General features: G+C 38.1%; 1 protein-coding gene across 17 annotated transcripts in view; it reads right to left on the reverse strand.

The window, feature by feature from the left end:
• The window catches only part of TJP1 (tight junction protein 1), a 268,566-nt gene that overhangs the window by 38,518 nt on the left and 208,164 nt on the right, over positions 1 to 21,884 (reverse strand). For all 17 annotated transcript variants that reach the window (XM_009428686.4, XM_009428684.4, XM_009428690.4 and 14 more), the window contains 2 exons: positions 4,012 to 4,151; positions 2,683 to 2,788 (listed from right to left, as the gene is read on the reverse strand). In XM_009428686.4, coding sequence (XP_009426961.3) covers positions 2,683 to 2,788; positions 4,012 to 4,151 — 246 coding nt within the window. The remainder of the gene's footprint in view (positions 1 to 2,682; positions 2,789 to 4,011; positions 4,152 to 21,884) is intronic.

Consider the following 21,884-nt stretch of genomic DNA (forward strand, 5'->3'; position numbering starts at 1 on the left):
GTCAAAAGCATTCTCATAGATTCCTCTCCTAAACCCATTGTACTGAAAGCTCTTTAAATATTTCCTCAAAGTCCTTAAGACTCCAGGTCTCAGTTGGGTGTGGTAGCTCAAGCCTATAATGCCAGCACTTTGGGAGACTGCGGCAGGAGGACTGCTTGAGCCTAGGAGTTTGTTCCCAGCCCTGATCAACACAGCAAGACCCTGTCACTACTAAAAAAAAAAAAAAAAAAAAAAAAAAATTAGCTGGGTTTCGTGGCTCGTTGCCTACAGTCCTAGCTACTCCGAAGGCTGAGGTGGGAGGATTCCTCGAGCCTAGGAGTTTGAGGTTATGGTGAGCAATGATCACACCACTATACTCTAGCCTGGGTGACAGAGTGAGGCCCTGTCTCTTTAAAACAAAGCAAAACAAAAACAAAAACAAAAGACTATAGGACTTTGGAAATCCTCTTCTAACCCTGACCAATCTAATGTGCTTCAAAAAGCAAAAACAACTGAGCACAGTATCCACCCTTTAGTAAAACATGGCTTCTGAAAACCACTGTTAGAAGACAGCTTTAGGCCATATCTCACCAACAGTGTCATGTGCCTTAGATGACTGACATTTTATATTTTGTCCTGCCTGCATTATATTAACTACTTGCAATAGCAAAACAGACTCACTAACTTCTGCATCAAATCCATTCATTGGCTTTAAATGAAAAACCAAACCTTTCCTGGCACAGCTACTAATCCTGTCCACGTCCTCAAATCCTCCTTAGTATTTGTTCTCCCCGGGAAGGAGGTCTCTGGAATTTTTCTTTTTTCTTTTTTGAGATGGAGTTTTGCTCTGTCACCCAGGCTGGAGTGCAGTGGCGCGATCTCGGCTCACTGCAAGCTCCACCTCCTGGGTTCATGCCATTCTCCTGCCTCAGCTTCCCGAGTAGCTGGGACTACAGGCGCCCGCCACCACGCCCGGCTAATTTTTTTGTATTTTTAGTAGAGACGGGGTTTCACCGTGTTAGCCAGGATGGTCTCAATCTCCTGACCTCGTGATCTGCCCACCTCGGACTCCCAAAGTGCTGGGATTACAGGCATGAGCCACTGCGCCCGGCCAGTCTCTGGAATCTTATCATTACAGTTTCCTAAACCTCAAACACTTACACAAGTTTTCAAGCAATTCCCAAGAAAGGAAAAAGAAGGGGACTATCTATGCCTGCACAATTTATAAAAGGTTGAATTATCAATTACCTAATATTAAAATTGTACAGTTTTAAACTTGTAAAAACCCCATCTCTTTCAGGAACTACTTCTATCTACCTAGCTGGGTCTAAATCTAACCCACTTGAGGAAATCTGCCAATTTTCTTTTTTTTTTTTGAGACGGAGTCTCGCTCTGTCACCCAGGCTAGAGTGCAGTGGTGTGACCTCGGCTCACTGCAAGCTCCGCCTCCTGGGTTCACGCCATTCTCCTGCCTCAACCTCCCGAGTAGCTGGGACTATAGGCGCCCAGCTAATTTTTTGTATTTTTAGTAGAGATGGGGTTTCACCGTGTTAGCCAGGATGGTCTTGATCTCCTGACCTCGTGATTCGCCCGCCTCGGCCTCCCAAAGTGCTAGGATTACAGGCATAAGCCACTGCGCCCGGCCCGGAAATCTGTCAATTTTCAATTATTCACATCATGTCCCCTTTACCAGTGCCAATAAAAAACTAATTTGGGCTGGGTACGGTGGCTCACATCTGTAATCCTAGCACTTTGGGAGGCTGAGGTTGGTGGACTGCTTGAGCCCAGGACTTTTAGACCAGCCTGGGCAATGTGGCGAAACAAAACCCCGTCTCTACTAAAAATACAAAAATTAGCTAGGTGTGGTGGTGTGTGTCCTTTCATCCCAGCTACTCAGGAGGCTGAGGTGGGAGGATTGTTTGAGCCCGAGAGGCAGAGGCTGCAGTTAGCCGAGATTGCACCATGGCACTCCAGCCTGGGCGACAGAGCAAGACCCTGTTTAAAAAAAAAAACTAACCAAACAAACAAAAAACTAATTTGATAATCATGATGGTTTGAAATTTGTTTACAAATTTACATCTCAATTCTACCAAGTATATAATGTAAAGTAATGAAAGGTGTTTAGATAGTAAAAACTTACTTTTGGGTTGCTAACTACCCTAGAACAGGTTCTCAACCAATCTCAACCATGATTTTGCCCCCAAGGAAACATCTGGCAATGTCTAGAGATAATTCTAATTGTCACAACTAGGGGACTGCTACTGGCATCTAGTGGCCAGGATTGCTGCTAAACATGCCACAATGCACAGGACAGCCCCTCACAACAAATGCTTACCTGGCCCAAAATGCCACTAGTGCTGAGATTGAGAAACACTGATTTTTTTTTTTTTTTAATGCTCCATTGGAAAGCTGTGGAAATTCTGATGTCTGAATAGAATTTTTTTTTTTTTTTCTAATTCCTAACTTAAAAGCTAGGCAGGAGACAGCGGTGAGAAAGAAAGCATCCAAAAAGTTCCTTTGTTGTCTAATTTCTAACTCACTATCATATGTAAGTAGCAGAATGTTAAATACAAAAATAATCATAGTATTAGGTGGTATGTACTATTTTAAAAAATATATGCAATATGGTTTACAATTAAATTCCTACTCTGAATAATGTTAATAATGAATAAAGAAAACAATACAACTTTAAAATTGTATTACCGAAGAATCCCATCTTCATGAGTTGAATTAGGTAGGACACCATCAGATGGACTGACAGGTAAATCCACATCTGGCTGCCCAACTTGGGCATACACAGGCTTTGGTTCTAAGAAAAAAAAAATTGAGTAGGACTCACTTTAGAAAAACATGGAATAATAATGCAAGCAACCAAGCAATATATGATTCATAAGTTCAGAGAACCTGATGAGGAACATATCTACCATATGTATTAGAGTACATTTTATAGTAATAAATTCTGAAGTCTTTATAACAAGTAGGTATGTTACACAGTCACCTGTGTTTTCCATAGTTCCAGCAATCAGAATTTGAAAAATCTATTCTTTAAGAACGAATAACAAAAAATAGATATGAGAAGAGAGAATTCCTACACTTCCCAGTTAAGACTGCCAAAGTAGCTACCTTTCCTCATTATGATAAAATGTTTTTAAATAACCATATTTCTGCCACTCAGCAAGCAGAGCAAGAAAGATGATTTGAGAAAAGGAAGTGAAAGACATCAGAAACAAAATCTCCAGGCCTCCCAGGCAACCGATCTTAGCATCTTGCTGATTCTGTTTTGTCTTCACAGACAGCTTTAAAAGGATGCTTGGGTCAGACACAGTGGCTTGCACCTGTAATCCCAACACACTAGGAAGCTGAGGTGGGAGGATTGTTTGAGGCCAGGAGTTGGAGACCAACCTGGACAACAAAGCAAGATTCCATCTCTCCAAAACAACAACAACAACAACAACAACAAAAAACAAAGAAAACCCACAAAAAAACCCCAGAAAACCCAAAATAGCCAGGTGTGGTGGTGCACACCTGTAATAGGGAGGATCAGGTGGAAAGACAGCTGGAGCCCATGAGTTTTGAGGTTACAGCGAGCTAATCACACCACTGCACTCCAGCTGGGTGACAGAGTGAGACTCTGTCTCAAAAAAAAAAAAAACCCAAAGACAATAAATAAAGGTATACTCCATAAAATGTTTATGAAAACACTTTCAAAAAAGCAAAATAACTTTTCTTTTTAAATTTTTGAAGCCAATCTCATGTTTCTCTTTAAAGAGCAGTGTTGGAAAACAACTTTACTAATTGCAAGAAGTTGTTAATGATAAATATTTTCTATCTAGAAAGTAAAGGAAAACATTCATGAAAGGCAACTGATTTGTGCCAACCTGCTACCCATAAGGAAAATGCTGGAAGTCATATGCAGACAAATTCACACATGAGAAGAATAATAATTGCATCTTTAAAATCTTCTGTAAATCCTAACAATTACTTCACTCTACTTGCAAATGTTTCTTGAACTTAGTGTTTCGTTATGCTTACCTGGAAGAGAAGGTGTTTGTTTCTCATTTCTTTCAACTGTAACTTCTTCCACTGTTTTAGGTGTGTGATCATCAGCATGCTTTACAGGAGTTGAGACAGCCCCAGGTTTAGAAATTCTCTCTTCATCTCTACTCCGGAGACTGTGTGTCATTAAAATAAAAAATCAAGAGCATAAGAATGATTCTGGAAAGCATCTGTAAGAGAACAGTATAAGAAGAGGCAATGCAACTTCAAAAACAATGACAACCTGCTCTAACAGATACCAAAATATTGTAAAAACCTAGTAATTAAAAATAGAGCATTACCACAGAAAAACCAAATAGATTCATGTAATAAAATCGAAAATGAAGAAATAGATCTATAATAGCAAAATTTATTATGAAAGTAGCATTCCAAACAAAACTGTTGGAGAAGGAACATAACATTTAATAAATGGTGTTGGGACAACTGTCCACAAATGTAGAAAAATTAGATCCGTATGTTTAACAATGACAAAAATAAACTGATTTCAGATGAAATCAAGTCCTAAAAAAGAGTTTAAACATTCACATAATCAACAGGAGCCTTCTAAAGTAAGACTCAATGAAGCCACAGTATATCAACAAAAGTGATTACATAAAAATAAAGTACGTGCAAATAATTGGGAAACATATATAATACTGGGCTGAACTAAATGAAATGGGAATTCTTTAGTTCAAACAGCTCGATGTTAACAATTTCATACAGTTTAACTAAATATAAATGTTGACTATGTACTGACCTAAGTAACATATATAAGAATTTGGTACTTAAAAAAAGAAAAGACAGGCATGATGGCTCACGTCTGTAATTCCAGCACTTTGGGAGGCCAAGGCAACAAGACTGCTTGAGCCCAGGAGTTTGAGACCAGCTGGGCAACATAGCAAATTCCATACTCCGTAAAAAAAATTTAAAATTTAGCCAGGCACTGTCACTTGTTCCTACAGTCCTAGCTATTTAAGTGGCTGAGGTGGGAGAATTGCTTGAGCCGAGGAGTTGGAGGCTGAAGTGAGCTATGATAGAGCCACTACACTCCAGCCTAGGCAACAGAGCAAGACTCCGTCTCTTTGAAAAAGAAAAAAAGAACTATAAATCAATCAAGACAACTCAAGAGAGAAATGCAAAAATACAAAGAAGCTTTTCAGCAAAAAGGATGTACAAATACGTAATAAATATGCAAACACATTTAACCTCACTAGGAACTAGGGAAATACAAATTAATTAGAAACTGTATTATCGGCCAGGCACAGTAGCTCATGCCTGTATTCCCAGCATTTTGGGAGGCAGAGGCAGGCGGATCACGAGGTCAAGAAATCAAGACCATCCTGGCCAGTAAGGTGAAACCCTGTCTCTACTAAAAATACAAAAATTAGCCGGGCGTGGTGGCATGCGCCTATAGTCCCAGCTACTCATGAGGCTGAGGGCAGGAGAATCAATTGAACCCAGGAGGCAGAGGTTGCAGTGAGCCAAGATCGTGCCACTGCACTCCAGCTTGGCGACAGAGCAAGACTCCGTCTCAAAAAAAAAGAAATCATATTATCATCCATGAGAACTTTCACGTGATAACATCACTGGTAGGGAAAGATACGGAGAAACAGACATATTCACAAAATGATGGTAAAAGTGTATGACTATTTGAAGGCAAAATGGAAATTATCAAAACAAAAAATGTAACTAGGTCATACACTATAATTCCACTTCTATATTTATTCTAGAGAAATACAAATGTACTCAAGAAAACATTTATAAGAACATTCATTCTAGTATCAGTTTTAGTGGCAAGAAACAAAATAAAACTAAATGTTCATTAATAATTTCCCCAGATAAACAGAAATCATAAAGTGTACCAAGACAATATATATTTTAAAAGAAGCCAATAAATATATCTTGAATAAAAAGATAAATCAAGATCTATAATTTTACAAAGTATCACGTATATATGGTTTTACAGCTGCATTCTCCCAACCTCGGAAAAACAAAATAATTTGTTTAATTATCCTGGACCACAGAAAAATATAAAAAGCTCTCTAATTCACTTAAAAAAAAACTTTACTTCCAAACATATACAGCCATACAGAGAACAGTATCATAAAACTCCATGTACTCATCGTCGACAATTATCAATACTCTAGTCATCAGCATTCCAATCTGAGGCTACCAGAACCTTTAACATCCAAATCTTGATGACAAGAGTACAAAGAGAGAAAATAATATATTTTTCATTATGAATGGAGGAAAAAATTCTAAATAAATAAAATACTAGCTGGAAAATACAGTAGTGTATTAGAAGACTATCATCAGGGTTATTTCAAGGGTGCTAGATTAGTTCGACATTAGGAATTTACTGACACAATTCATTATTATGCACAAATATTTACAGAAAAAAGTGTTAATATCAAACTGGCATGAGAAAATTTGCAGTCATTCCTAAACAAAAACTGAAATAAGCAATATAATTATGAAAGAAACTATTTTCTAAAACCAAGAGCAAACATCCTATCAAATAGTGAAATGCTGAATGTATTTACACTATTTACACCAAACTCAGTAACAGGACAGTGATACCTGTGAACACTACTGTTATTCACTCTGATTTTGAAGACCCAGGTAGTATAATCACGAGCTAATGGTCCCAAAATATTGAAAAAAAAAAAAACCTTAATGAATATTAAAGACTACTGAAAAATTTCCTGAATTAAGATAATTTTAATTACATAAAAAAATCTTTTGTCAATATCGTCAACAATCAGATGGAAATGAAAGGGAAAAAATAACACCAGTAACAAGAACATTAAACATTCTAAAACTTTAGACTGGGGGAAGCCTTTGCAAGTAGGATAGAAATTCGGAAGCCATAAAGGCAAGATAAAAATATCTGACAAGATTAAAAACTTTTACTTGCACAGGAAAAGATATTATAAAGACTTACATTTGAAACACAGCTATATCAGTAATCTGATACTATCCATTAACAATTTTGAACAACACAAACACACTCTTTAAGGACTTTAGAAATAAAATGCACCAGCACAGTACATGAAATCAGGTACGAAGGTGCTTACTGCCATGTTTTCGCAGGCAAATACCTAGAAACAAGATGTCCATAATACAGAAAGTTTCTTATCACAATAATAAACTGGATGTTCACCTTGTATTGTTCAACTGAAATAATTTAGCTGAGTAATAATTCAAAACCTGATCTCTTAATTAAAAAAGAAAAACCCAAACCCTATATATGATACCAAATGTCAGTACGAGTCTGGAGAATGGCTTAATTCAAGAAGAGTGAGAACTGGGGGTGAACTGGGGGTGAAGTGGAGTTGGTGGATCTGATCTATTTCACTTGTTCTAATAAGCATGCATTGTTTGTAAAAGACTATTAAAATTAGGTGTAACGAAATAGAATGATATGTACAGACATGAAAACTTTAAAACGGCTGGGCGCCGTGGCTCACGCCTGTAATCCCAGCACTTTGGGAGGCTGAGGCGGGCGGATCACAAGGTCAGAAGATCGAGACCATCCTGGCTACGGGTGAAACCCTGTCTCTACTAAAAATACAAAAAAAATTGGCTGGGCATGGTGGCGGGAGCGTGTAGTCCCAGCTACTCTGGAGGCTGAGGCAGGAGAATGGCGTGAACCCGGGAGGCGGAGCTTGCAGTGAGCTGAGATTGCGCCACTGCACTCCAGCCTGGGCGACAGAGTGAGACTCCGTCTCAAAAAAAAAAAAAAAAAAAAGAAAGAAAGAAAGAAAATAAATAACTTCAAAACAAAATGCCAAATAAGACACACAGATTACAGAATACATATAGCAGGATACCATATAGCTATTTAAAAAGTCTTCTCTAAAATATAAACAGACATGTTTGCACATGCCCATGTACAGACAAGCAACAGATACCAAATAAGCAACAGTGGTTCACCTTGGAGGGAAAAATAGCCAAAATAGTAGCCAAGAGGAATTTTACAGTTATCTCTACTATTTCAACTTTTACAAAAATTTACTTATTATTATAAAGATTGAAAAAATATATTTAAAATTATTTTTAAAGACTAACTTTAAACATAAAATTTGGTTTTATTAACGTATATTATTAGCAGTCTCTTTTCAGGAAAAGGTTTCTTTCTATGTTGTCTTCCTCAAGGAATAAAAAATAAGTACTTTGCATAGTTTCTATTTTTGTATTCTTTTAACCATTCTGTGGAGGTGTATTCTACTTTTAACTTGGTATATTCTTAATGAGCTGCACTGAAGTAGAACAATCTTTTAGGAAAAAAAAAAAAGCCAAGATATTTTCTAGCTCAAACAAGGATGAACTACTTTTAAATTGGAAAAGATTGGCCGGTTAAATATGCAAATGATGTTTAACATGAAACATCACTCCTACAATCCCAGCACTTTGGGAGGCCGAGGTCGGTGGATCACCCGAGGTCAGGAGTTCGAGATCAGCCTGATCAACATGGTGAAACCCCCTCTCTACTAAAAAAACAAAAATTAGTTGGGTGTGGTGGCACGCACCTGTAATCCCAGATACTTGGGAGGTTGAGGCACAAGAATCGCTTAAACCTGGGAGGCAGAGGTTGCAGTGAGCCGATATTGCGCCACTGCACTCCAGCCTGGGCAAGACAGCGAGACTTTGTCTCAATAAATAAATAAATAAATAAATAAATAAATACAATAAATTGTAAAAGATCAAAATTTTTAGCCATTACTTATGTAATAAAGTATCACAATTAGCTAAGTATAAATCAACAAAATTAAGCTCTATCCCCAAATTGTGCTGTGCTCCTCAGATTAAAAGGGAAGTGCAAAATAGTAAATTATCCCTGCATTGTTTGCATTAAAAATGATTAATATATTATAAATACAAAATTATTTTTAAAAAGAGAAAAGTGAAAAAATAAGTTAAAATGAGTATTTTTAAAGAGAATGAGTTAACCCACAAAATTTTAATAGTTCTACAGATTTCTATTGCTCTGTACAAAGCAGAATTTGTTTAGAAAAGGTAAGAATTCCAATTAATTTTCTTTCTTGTAACTGATCAAAACTTCTAAAAATTAAAATGTGATTAACAGACATTACCATCTTGGTATTTTAACTTACAATATTTTAACTCAAATGCTCTCCTCAATGATAAACGATAGGTCGTCATTGGCTATACATGTAGGGCTCTTGCTCCATATATCACACAAAACTTCTGGGAGTATTTTTATCTTTGGCCAATTTGCATACCCCATTGCTAATTACCTTTTTGTCCTGTGATATAATCATTATAACATTAAATGCAATTAGCCTTCCAAAACAACATTTCACATAAATGGGACTCACACCATTCTATTCAATTTTTCATACAATTAATATTTGAAATATTAGCTTTTGTTAGTGCATTTCCATTATCTACCAAAAGATGGAGGCATTATTCAATAATACATAAAGATCTAGAACAGTACTGTTTAAGAGAATTATAAAATGAGCTGCTTACGTAATTAAAAATTTTCTAGAATCCATGTTAAATAAAATAAGGCGAAATCAATTTATAAATTTTATTACTCAATGTATCTAAAGTAATATTTCATCATCTAAGTTATTAATGAGGTATTTTACATTTTTTGCATACTGTGTTTTCAAAATCCAATGTGCATTTCACACTAACAATACACCTCGATTTGGACTGGCCACATTTCAAATGTTGAACAGTGACATGTGGCTACTGGCTATGGTGTTGGACTATGCAGATCTAGAGTTACAGCACAAAATAAAATAATCAACTTTTCCAAACATTAAAATGTTCTTTCACAAGCAAATGTGACTATGAAGTCAAGATAAAATCTGAATTTACACATGAAATTAGTCAACAATCAGTGGCAATTATTGAAAGAAATTGTGAGGCTGTGATAATGAATCACATTTTCCCCAAACCTTCCTAATTCTTTTTTTTTTTTTTTTTGAGTCAGGGTCTCAATGTTGCCCTGGCTGGAGTGCAGTGGCACAATCATACTTCACTGCAGCCTCAACCTCCCAGGCTCAAGCAATCCTCCCACCTCAGCCTGCAAGAGTAGCTGGACTACAGATGCGTGCCACCATACCCTGCTAACTTTTTCCACTTGTTGTAGAGATGGGGTTTCGCTATGTTGCCCAGGCGAGTCTCGAACTTCTGGGTTCAAGTGATCCTCCTACTTTGGCTTCCAAAAGTGCTGGATTACAGGTGCAAGCCACCATGCCCAGCCCTTCCTCACATAATTCTATCCTAATGGCTCTCCATATTTAAGCTTAAAAATGTGTGTGTGTGTGTGTGCGCGCGCGTTTGCTATTATGAGGAAAGCTTTCCATAAAAATTATGTGTTCGGAGTCAGGTTCATGTTTACGTATTCCAGCTCCTGGTAGCCTAGAAGGAAACTTTGGGCATTTTAAGGTACCTCAAGACCCTCTTATGGGTACTTTTGCTTTTCCCCAGAAGGGTAAGACGAGTTTCTGTTGTTTTTTTTTTTTTTTGTATTAACTTGCACGTATTAATCTAAAGGTAATGACCTCGTTATCTGGAGGCTATGAGCTAGCTGAAAGCTCTAGACAAGACGGCTGACAAAGATGGACTGGAAAGGAGTCTCTGAGAGAGATTTTATAGGTCACATGAACGGACTCACTGTTAAGCAGAGCCTACTTTAGGTCTTAGCCAATCAAATGTGTGACCAGTGTAGCCGATTAATACACACTCAATTAGATTAGCAAGGAGTAACATGCTGTTTCAAGTAAAAAACTTTGGTTGTGAAATTACAGCTGTTTGGAGACATTTAGTAGAGGCAGAGGGCATGCAGCATGGTCAGTACAGGGTCCTGGGGAGACGCTGTAGGAGAGAAGGTGCATCCCCTCAGCATGCTCCTGCAGTGCCCAGCATCCTAAAGTACTCGGTGGCCAGCAGCCTGCTCCAGAGACTCTCTCAAACGGTTCTGTTGTGTGAAGTCTCCCATGAGATACCTCCCCAGCACATGGGAGTACAAATACCATGCAAGTTCGTCTGGTGACATACCACGGCAAATTCTCGGCCACTCAGTGAGCACAGTTGTTCCCTTTCCAAGAAGGCCAGATCTCAGCCCTGAGGATGGGTGAGTGGGAGCCTCTTCCTTTGGCACTCTATCTCAGCACCAAGGAGAGTAGCTGCTCCTTCTATCTGTGGTTCTTTTGTGCTTTGTTTTTGAGACGGAGTCACGCTCTGTCACCCAGGCTGGAGTGCAGTGACGCAATCTTGGCTCACTGCAACCTCCGCCTCCTGGGTTCAAGTTATTCTCCTGTCTCAGCCTCCTGAGTAGCTGGGATTACAGGAGCATGCCACTGTGTCCGGCTATTTTTTTTTTTTTTTTTTGAGACTGAGTCTCGGTCTGTCACCCAGGCTGGAAGTGCAGTGGTGCAATCCTGGCTCACTGCAAGCTCCCCTCCCGGGTTCATGCCATTCTCCTGCCTCAGTCTCCCGAGCAGCTGGACTACAGGCACGTGCCACCATGCCCGGCTAATTTTTTGTATTTTTAGTAGAGACAGGGTTTCACCGTGTTAGCCAGGATGGTCTTGATCTGCCCTCGTGATCAGCCCGCCTCAGCCTCCCAAAGTGCTGGGATTACAGGCGTGAGCCACCGCGCCCGGCCTAATTTTTTGTATTTTAGTAGAGACAGGGTTTCACCGTGTTGCCCAGGCTGGTCTCGAACTCCTGAGTTCAGGCAATCTGCTCGCCTCGGCCTCCCAAAGTGCTGAGATTACAGGTGTGAGCCACTGCGCCCAGCCCTATCTGTGGTTCTTAATCTTCAGAGCTCTCTTTAGTTCTTACCAGTCAATCCCTCATTACTCCTGTTATGTTTAATTTCTTTACATTCAACTTTCTCTTTTCATGGAAACTGTTCTTTGTTGTCTCCTGATTGATAAGATATGCCTGGTCGCCATTTCATAGCCCTTTCCCTCTTACTTCTAGCTCTATGAACACCTTTCCAATCAACTTGATGTGCCTTATTTTAAAAATAACCTTAATACAGGAAATAAATGAAGCGCTGAACATTCACTCTAGTAGAATAGCCTTTTATAAAGCCAACTCCCCATTACAAATTAAAGACATACTACAAAAACGGATTTATACATACTTTTCACAAGTTCATTAATTGCATAAGGTAGGCAAGAACACCACAGTTTAGGTTGAAAACAAAAGCTAGCTACTAATCCCTTTAAAAGGCATTGGATTATCTCAGCCACAATTAACAATAAAAATATGCTAAGAATTTAAGTTAACTGTATTCCAAAGTTTTTTCCACTGACAGGAAAATTTCAGCCTGGAAGGCTCTATTGCAAAAAGACAGAAAAGTGAAGGCACACTCCAGTTTCATACTTAGAATGTTGCAATCACTGCTAATCCTCTGATTTTATATGGAAACAAATATATACACATTGAAGTTCCCCCTTCAGAGCGATTAAAAAATGGTCTCTCTCTGCACTGGTACCCAAAGAATTCTGGGGATGAGAAAGCAAGAGATACAGGGCTGGTACTTGGGAACAAAAGGTAAAAAAGTTGCCCAAGAAGTATGCTGAGAAGGCAGGAAAATAATTACCTTAATTCCACTTTGTCATTTTGCAAGCTAATTTCTCATAATGTAAATCTGTCCTTTACATGTAATCTGCTTTCTAAAACATACATGTGTTCATGAGCATGCTTCTGAAAAAATCTGAGTCTATGTCACTGTGATATTGTTTTTAGGCAATAATTTAGATGTATGTGTTTGTGGAGCTCATTCTTCTGTACAAGTGCTTCTCATCTTAAACATTCATCTATTAATCTAGTCCATCTGCATTAGAAGAAAAACAGGTCTGTGGTTCAAAAGTAATTTTCATGGATATGGACAACTTTTAGTAAGAAACAACTGAGGAAAGCCCAAGAGGACTTTTGTCTCACTTAAAGAATTGTGTTGTTACACCTTCATTGGTGGTATAACGATTATTCTGTACTTTGACTAATACTTATGAGTAACATAGCACTTTGTGCAGTTTATTTGGTAGATTTTATAGTGGGAGACCAATGTCACAAATCTTATTAGGATTCTCTCAGAGAAAACAGAAAATTGTCTCACATTTAAAAAATCTGCAAATAAGTTTTTTTTTGCATATTTACTATTTTTATACATATAGACAAGTGGAGCAGTTTGTTTTTAAATTTGTCATTTTTAAATATTGTACTTGTAGAAGAAAACAAATCTCAGCTGATGGAGTAAATAAACTTTATACTTCTACTTTTTATTTTTGTACTACTTATTTTTGAGACAGGGCCTTGTTCTATTGCCCAGGCTACAGTTCAGTGGCGTGATCATGGCACACTGCAGCCTCAACCTCTTGGGCTCAAGCAGGCGATCCTTCCACCTCAGCCTCCTGAGTACCCAGGATCACAGATGTGCACCACCACGCCCGGCTAAATACACTTTTTTTTTTTTTTTTCCCCAGACGGAGTCTCGCTCTGTCACCCAGGCTGGAGTGCAGTGGCGTGATCTCGGCTCACTGCAACCTCTGCCTCCCAGGTTCAAGCGATTCTCCTGCCTCAGCCTTGCGAATAGCTGGGCTTATAGGCACATGCCACCACGCCTAGCTAATTTTGGTATTTTTAGTAGAGACTGGGTTTCACCATGTTGGCCAGGCTGGTCTTGAACTCCTGACCTCAAGTGATCTTGCCCACCTCGGCCTCCCAAAGTGCTGAGATTACAGGTGTAAGCCATCGTGCCTGGCCTACTTTCACTTTTTAAACAGGGGATATATGATAAATATTGAAGCCTGCCTTTCTGCTATTTGATCCATGATCTCCTCTTAAGGGTTAAAATCTAACAGCAATCACTGAATACCCCATGACTACACTTGGGTTTCCATTAACTAGAGAAACTTAATCAACTACAATCTTCCCTCTTTTGGCCCCTCACAAAAGCACACTGAAAATAAAACCTCACATTGGAATTTCAATGAAGTAACCTGAAATCCCCTCGAACTGAAAATAACAGTTCGTTCACAAAAGTTCAGGATGTCATCGATATTCCACTCACTTTGAAATGTTAGATAAAACATATTAGCAAAAAAGCATTTAATAACATTTCAAGTAATAAACAACATTAAAAAAAAACTTTCATGTTCTAACCAAATTTTTTAAAACAGAAAAAATTCACTTCTTGGATCTCCAAATCACTTTCTCCCTTGCTCTTATGATGTAGCCACATGGGCTATATTGCTGCCCTTCCAGTAGGTCGAGTTTCCATCTCAGGAGCAGTACACGCTTTGCCTTATTCCAGAATGACCTTCACCTGCCAGGGTCTTTCTTACCCAGTTCAAAATGATGTGACCTCAGAGAAGCTTTCTTCCCTGAGCCTGTTATTTAATATTGTCCCCTCCTGCTTCACTATTACACTACCCTGATTCTCTTTATAGCATTTAACCACTAACGAAAATTTACTTTTTGTATTTTCAAATTTATGTATTTGCTTTGGATATAGAGCTTACATCCAAATGATAGCAGGGATCTTGCCTAAGATTGCTCAGGATATGGCCAGGCGCAGTGGCTCACGCCTGTAATCCCAGCACTTTGGGAGGCTGAGGCAGGCAGATCACGAGGTCAGGAGATCGAGACCATCCTGGCTAACATAGTGAAACCCCGTCTCTACTAAAAAACACAAAAAATTAGCCGGGTGTGGTGGCGGGTGCCTGTAGTCCCAGCTACTCGGGAGGCTGAGGCAGGAGAATAGCGTGAACCTGGGAGGCGGAGCTCGCAGTGAGCCGAGATCGTGCCACTGCACTCCAGCCTGGGCGACAGAGCAAGACTCTGTGTCAAAAAAAAAAAAAAAAAAAAAAAAAAGATTGCTCAGGATATTTACCGCCATACACTGATAACATATATGTGACATCAGTAAGTATTTGGCAAAGGACGAATGAGCAGGATAACATCCACATTACTGGTAAAATCTTTCAACCTTCACTACAGAAGGAAAATTCACTGTGGTGCCTGTTGATCACTCAGAACTATGCACATTGGTCACGGTGTAAGGTACAGGAGCCACGGGAAAGAAGTCACTGATTCGATTCGCTGATTAACCATTGAAATACTTAATGAATCATATCTTTCTAACTGGCACCCTTTCTATCTTTCTCAGATGAAAGGGAAACAGAAAAAAAAAAAAAAACAAAGGTAAAGGACCTCATGGTGAGCCTAAAAAAGAACACGTAGTACTACCAACACCATGTTCACTACCAACAATGTATGTAATTCTTGTTTAGAATAAAGCACTTATCAAATTGGAGTTATGAAATCTATTTTATTTAGACAAAAGACTAACACCAATGATCAGTAAATAAAATCTGAAACTCACCAATCAGGGTATATACCCAAGGAATATAAATCATTCTACCATAAAGACATATGCAAACAAATGTTCACTGCAGCACTATTCACAATAGCAAAGACATGGAATCAACCTATATGCCCACCAATGACAGAGTGGATAAAGAAAATGTGGTACATATACACCATGGAATACTATGCAGCCATAAAAAAGAACATGTCTTTTGCCAGAACATGAGTGGAGCTGGAGGCCATTACCCTTAGCAAACGAATGCAGGAACAGAAAACCAAACACTGCATGTTCTCACTTGTAAGTGGGAGCTAAATGGTAAGAACATATGAACACAAAGAAAACAACAGGCACTGGGGTCTACTTGAGGGGGGAGGGTAGGAGGAGGGAGAACAAGAGAAAACTATTGGATACTGGGTTTAACATCTGGGTGATGAAATAGTACGTACAAAACACGATGACACATGTTTACCTACGTAACAAACCTGCATATGTACCCCTAAACCTAAAAGTCAAAAAAATTAAAAAGAAATTCACCAGTCAGAAGATCGTTACCTCTCCACATTTGAAATAGAAAAAAAAATGCTCATCAATATTAGGATGTTTCAACAATAATTTTTAGCCTATTGGCAAAGTTGCACAGGTTAAGCATCCCTTGCCTAAAATGCTTGGGACCAGAACTGTTTTGGATTTCGGATTTTGGAATATGTGCATCATACTGGTTACCCATTGAGCAGCCCTAATCTGAAAATGCAAAATCTGAAATGCATTTCCCTTGAGCGTCATGTTGGCGCTCAAGTTTTGGATTTTGGAGCATTTTGGATTTTGCACTTTCAGATTACCTACGCTCAACCTGTATGTAAGTTTCAGAGAAAATTAAGCAATATGTGACAGAAACTATATACAGTAAGATGAAATAATATTTATAGTTCTCAAATGCTGACGAAAACAATTATGGAAGGTAGAGGAAAAGGTGTGTAAATAAAAAACTAGATCTTTAATTTAAAAGCTAAGACCACATAAGGATATTTTAGTCAACAATGGACCCCACAGACAATAGTGGTCCCTGAAGATTAAAATATTGTAGTTGTACTGTCCTTTCCTACGTTTAAGATACACAAATGCTAACTGCTGTTTCAACTGCCTACAGTATTCGGTACGGTAACCTGCTGTACAGGTTTGTAGCCTAGAAGCAATAGGCTACACCATATAGCCTGGGTGTGTGGCAGGCTCTACCACCTAGGTTTGTGTAAGTACACTCTATGATGTTCACACAAGGATGCATTTCTCAGAAGGTATCCCCATCAAGTGACACGTGACTGCACATTATATGCTCTACCTGCATGTTTATTTGGACTTACTCAGCACTCTTGGAAAACTCCTAATATGGAGTGGATTGTATAGATAAGAGGTTTTGATCCCAAATATATGATCTTAACTTGGCCAAACGTGAATTTAGGCTAAAAATTTCTGATTCAGAAAATTCAATTTTACTGTCATGTATTTGCTGTATCATAAGCTGTATCAATGCTGACACACCTTTTACTTTAGAATTTAGTAGAGGCATTTCTCAGGAGGAACAATGAATGAAGAGATTAAATAACTGTTACAAAGTTTCAATCTTCTGAAAACACTGCTTTTAAGTTTCTCAGAACTAACCATTTTCGTAAAATGGATTTGCTAAATATAAACTGGACTGTTTTTCTATTTGTGAAAACACATTCCCCAAACACTTTAGAAAACAGTTTAGGCCTTAGATGAACTCTGTTGGTTTCAGGGAATGAGTGTAACAAATGTAAATGGGTAGAATGCCAAATGTAAATCTTGACAATCCAATTTCCCACATTTCAATTTCATCCTGTTAGTCTGAACTTTTACTGTAATAGAATTTTTTCAATATTGTACCTGCTTATGACTAATCATGCTCACTTTTATAAAAATTTATAGAATAAAAAAGGTAAACACCTGTTGTTCCCTCTAACATAAAATGTTAGAGGGAAACATAAAATGGGTCTGTTAAAATAGCTGTAAATATGAGGAAGAATACAATCTAACCAAGCAGAGGCCTAGATCATACCCTGCAAATCAAATACTCTCTACTTATGCAGGGACTACAGGAAGATCAGTGAAATCTCTTTTCAATGATACCCACTCAGTAATCACCAAGAAGCAAAGTGTCACCATCAACTGTGGGCTCTCTCAGTATTCCCAGCTCCTACAGCCCAAGTCTTGGCCCAGAGTGGGCTCTGCAACAATACTAAGTGAAATACAAAACAAAGCAAACAAGCCCAGCAACAAGCATCAAGATATAAGAAAACCACTGTAATTATTTTCCCTATGTATATATATTTTTTGAATTTAAAAACAAAACTATTTTAACATTCCAGACAAAGCATTTGGAAACTTTTTCTGTAATTGACTCCCTTGGCCATATAGTCTCTCTTATAACTTCTTGATTATGCCATTGTGGAATGGGTTTCCAATAAAACTTTACAAAAGTAGGAGGCTGGATTTAGCCCACACGGTGCAGTCTGCCAACTCCAGTTCTAGACAACAGTGAGGATACTTTGTTCATCTAATTATAATGAAGAACAAGCTTGTGTGTTTTTCTCAGAATTCTCTCCATATGTTTGCTCTCTAAGAAAAGAATATCACACAGAGGAACATAAGTAGGTCATGACAACAATGGAACTCTGGTAGATTTGTTTCCTGAAGATTAAGTAGTAATTAAGCTATGAAATTTCTTTCCCTACACCAGTAAGGTCAAAGATTTGGGTCAAAGAGCCAACAGTTTTAATCCTGGCCCCAATCCCATGTCAACAACATAACCCTGGACTTTACTGCAACCTCTCAATTTTAGTTTGCTTAACTATATAGAATGAGGAAATCTCAGAAAATGGTTAAATACAAGCAGATAAGAAAGCACATTTGGAAATTCTAACTTATGATACTATTATTACTACTATGAATCACCATAATAATTATAGTAGCGAACACATGTGCCAGGTATTGTAATAACTAATTTCTCACCATTCTGTAACGTATGACCTGCCTGCTTCACTGCATATGGGGATGCTGAAACACAGAGGTTTCAAGGTTATGCAAGTAACCAAAGGCAGGCTGGGACATGAACCCAGGAAGTCCGGCTCCAAAGCCCTAAGAAATCACTATATTCTATCACTTCTCACAAAATGAAGATGAAGAGGTTATTATTCTCAGCAGATAATCGCACATCCTAAAAATATACAAAAGTATTCAGAAATCTAGGAAGAGAACAGGGCAGGGCTGATGTTTGCCAAGACAGACTTCCTTTTACACTCAAGTGAAACCTTTCTCACAGAGACCAGGTCATTTTTTTATCACTTCTTTAAAGATAATTTACATACAATTTGTAAAACAAAAAGACACTTATACAGCCAAAATTAAATAAAAAAAACAAAAGACTATATATGGAAGTCCTTTAGTGTTTTTTTACACTAGCATTTTACTCTTATAATGTATCTAAGTTGTTTCTCAAAATGCAGGGAATGCTCTAAATTAAAACTCCACAGTTACAGGATTTGAAGATTCAACTTTGGGGTGGAAATGAAACCTTTAAGCAACTGGTACTATTTATATCTTGTCTGTAGGCAGATTACTAAATTTTCAGGAATTAAATTCTCACCACAAAAAATATTAAAAGAACCTGAAGAGATTTTTCCTTCTGTAGTTGAAGTTACCTTTTCTTTTATACACTATACTTTCTAACCATTAGTTCCCACATCTAGCAGTGCACAGAAGAGAAAGATACCAGGAGCTTAAAAACAAAAAAATACAGTTGACCCTTGAAGAGCATGAGATTTAACTGTGTGGGTCCACTTACACTCGAATTTTCTTCCACCTCTGCCACCCATGATACAGAAAGACCAACCTCTCCTATTCCTCAGACGACTAAATGTGAAAACAAGGATGAAGGAAATGAGCAGCGAAGGAAAACGAGGATGAAGACCTTTATGATGATCCACTTCCACTTAATGAACAGTAAATGTATTTTCTCTTCCTTATGATTTTCTTATTAACACTTTCTTTTCTTTAGCTTACTTTAAGAATACTGAATATAATAAATCTAACCTACAAACTTTGTACTGTTAATGTTATCAGTAAGCTTCCACTCAACAGTAGGCTATTAATAGTTAAGTTTTTGGGAAGTTAAAAATCACAGGTGGATTTTTGACTGTGTGTCGGGGGTGAGAGGGAGGTTTTGGTCCCCCCTAAACCCTAGGTTGTTCGAAGGTCAAATGTATTGCCTGCTTCCGTCTCAGATGAACTGAAAGCAAGCCCCAGAAGTTTGTATTTTTAAAAGCTCCCATATTACTGGTGCTACCCATGAAAATACTTAAGATACCTAGGAGAAAAAAAAATCACAATATAATACAAAAATAGTAATTTTAGGGGGGAAAAAACCCTCCACTTTTAAGTTAAGGTTACAGATTCTAAGTGCTGAGGAACTCTAAATGAAGAAAGTAGACATCAAAAAGAATTTTCTAAGATTGAAAATTTATTTACAATCTAAACTAATGGCCCAACATTTGAGATTTTGATTCAGATTGCTTTATTTAAAAGGGGAAATCATGTCCAAATTACTTAAGCATGGTTTCTAGCTGAGAAATAGATGTTAAAATTACAGCTGCTCCCGTGAATCATCAAAGGTGCTATATCACTGTGTGTGTATATGTGTTGCGGCAGTAATCCTTTTCCTGATAACATCTATGCTGTGCCAGGAAGATTTTTAGAATATATTAACTGCAGCAATTAAAAATCATCATCAGTTATAAGATAAGCCAACTTTACATGTAACATGCCATAATATTCCTTTAAAAAATCATTACATCCTTAAAATAAACACCAGGGTTCTCATAATTTATAAATCTAGGTTTGAAATTTAGAAATAATCAGCTTCACAAATACATAAAAACTACAGTAGATACGAATTAGCAACCACATTCCTAGCTCTTACAAGTTATCCTCTTCTCTTACTAGTTCCCATTTTAGTAGAATGCGAAACACTTTGGTGAATATACAGTTTTAACTACCATTGTCACTGCGGTTTTTTACAAACTTTAAAAAAGCTCTCTCCTGGCTAGGTACGCCTCCCTTCTCTTACTTCTCCCTCGCCTCTTCACCTTCCTAAAAGAACGTGCTCCCTGTTATCCAGTTCTCTGCCTTCTTTCCAAACTGTTTCTCTTAGCAATTTTAGTGACTTCTATGGCTTCAGCTAACACCTCTATGCAAGTTAAGTCTCAATTCAACATCTCTAATCCTAAATCATCTCTTCAGATCTAGACCCAAATTTACTTTTTCTTTCCAGCTTTACTGAGGTCCAATTGACAAATAAACATTGTATCTATTAAAGGTGTACAACAGTGATGTTTTGATATACATATTCAAATGATGACCGAGACCAAGTTAATTAACACATCCATACCTCATAGTTACTTTTCTTAGTGTGTGTCAAAAGAATGCCTTAAGATCTACTCTCTTAGCAAATTTCAAGTATACGTTATTAACTCTTGTCACTACACTGTAAATTAGGTCTCCAGAACTTACTCATCTTATAATTGAAACTGTGTACCCTTTAACAAACATCTCCCCATTCCTCCCCACCCCTAACCCCTGGTAACCACCACTCTACTGTCTGTTTCTATGAGTTCAACTTGCTTAGGTTCCACAGTAAGTGAGGTCATGCAGTGTTTGTCTTTCTGTGTCTGGTTTATTTCACTTAGCACAATGCCCTCCAGGTTCATCCATGTTGTTCCAAATGGCAGGATTTCCTTCTTTTTAAAGGCTAAATCACATTTCATTGTGTGTGTGAACATATACACATTTTCTTTATCCATTCATGTGTTCGACATTCAGGTTGACTCCATACCTTGGCTATTGTGAATAATGCTGCAACAAACATGAGAGTGCAGATATCTCTTCGAGACAGTGATTTCATTTCCTTTGGATATGTACCCAGAAGTGGAATTGCTGGATCATGTGCTAGTTCGTTCTGGTTTTAATTTTTTGAGGAACCTCCATACTGTTTTCCAGAATGGCCGTATCAATTACATTCCCATCAACAACATATAAGGGTTCCCTTTTCTTCTAAACTGTCTCTTCAGCCCTGGACTCATGTTTCAAGTGATCTTCATGTGGACTGCAGTTAACCATGGGTCAGGTGGTGGCCTATAGAGCCTTGGGAGTCTCCAGAAATTGTATGCAATTGCTGCGTGTATGTGCACATGCACATTTTTCTGGAGAGAAGGATCATAATTTTCTTCAGATTCTCAAATGTACGTGTGACTCTAAAGAAAGATAAACTCAGGTAGGTCATATACTACCAGTATACCAGAACCTTTGGCATAAATACTAGTGTTTTGTTTTGTTTTTGAGAAAGAGTTCCGCTCTGTCACCAAGGCTGGAGTGCAGTGGTGCGATCTCGGCTCACTGCAACCTCCGCTTCCCAGGTTCAAGCAATTCTCATGTC

Source organism: Pan troglodytes, chromosome 16 (genome assembly GCF_028858775.2).
Source record: "Pan troglodytes isolate AG18354 chromosome 16, NHGRI_mPanTro3-v2.0_pri, whole genome shotgun sequence".
Lineage (NCBI taxonomy): Eukaryota > Metazoa > Chordata > Mammalia > Primates > Hominidae > Pan > Pan troglodytes.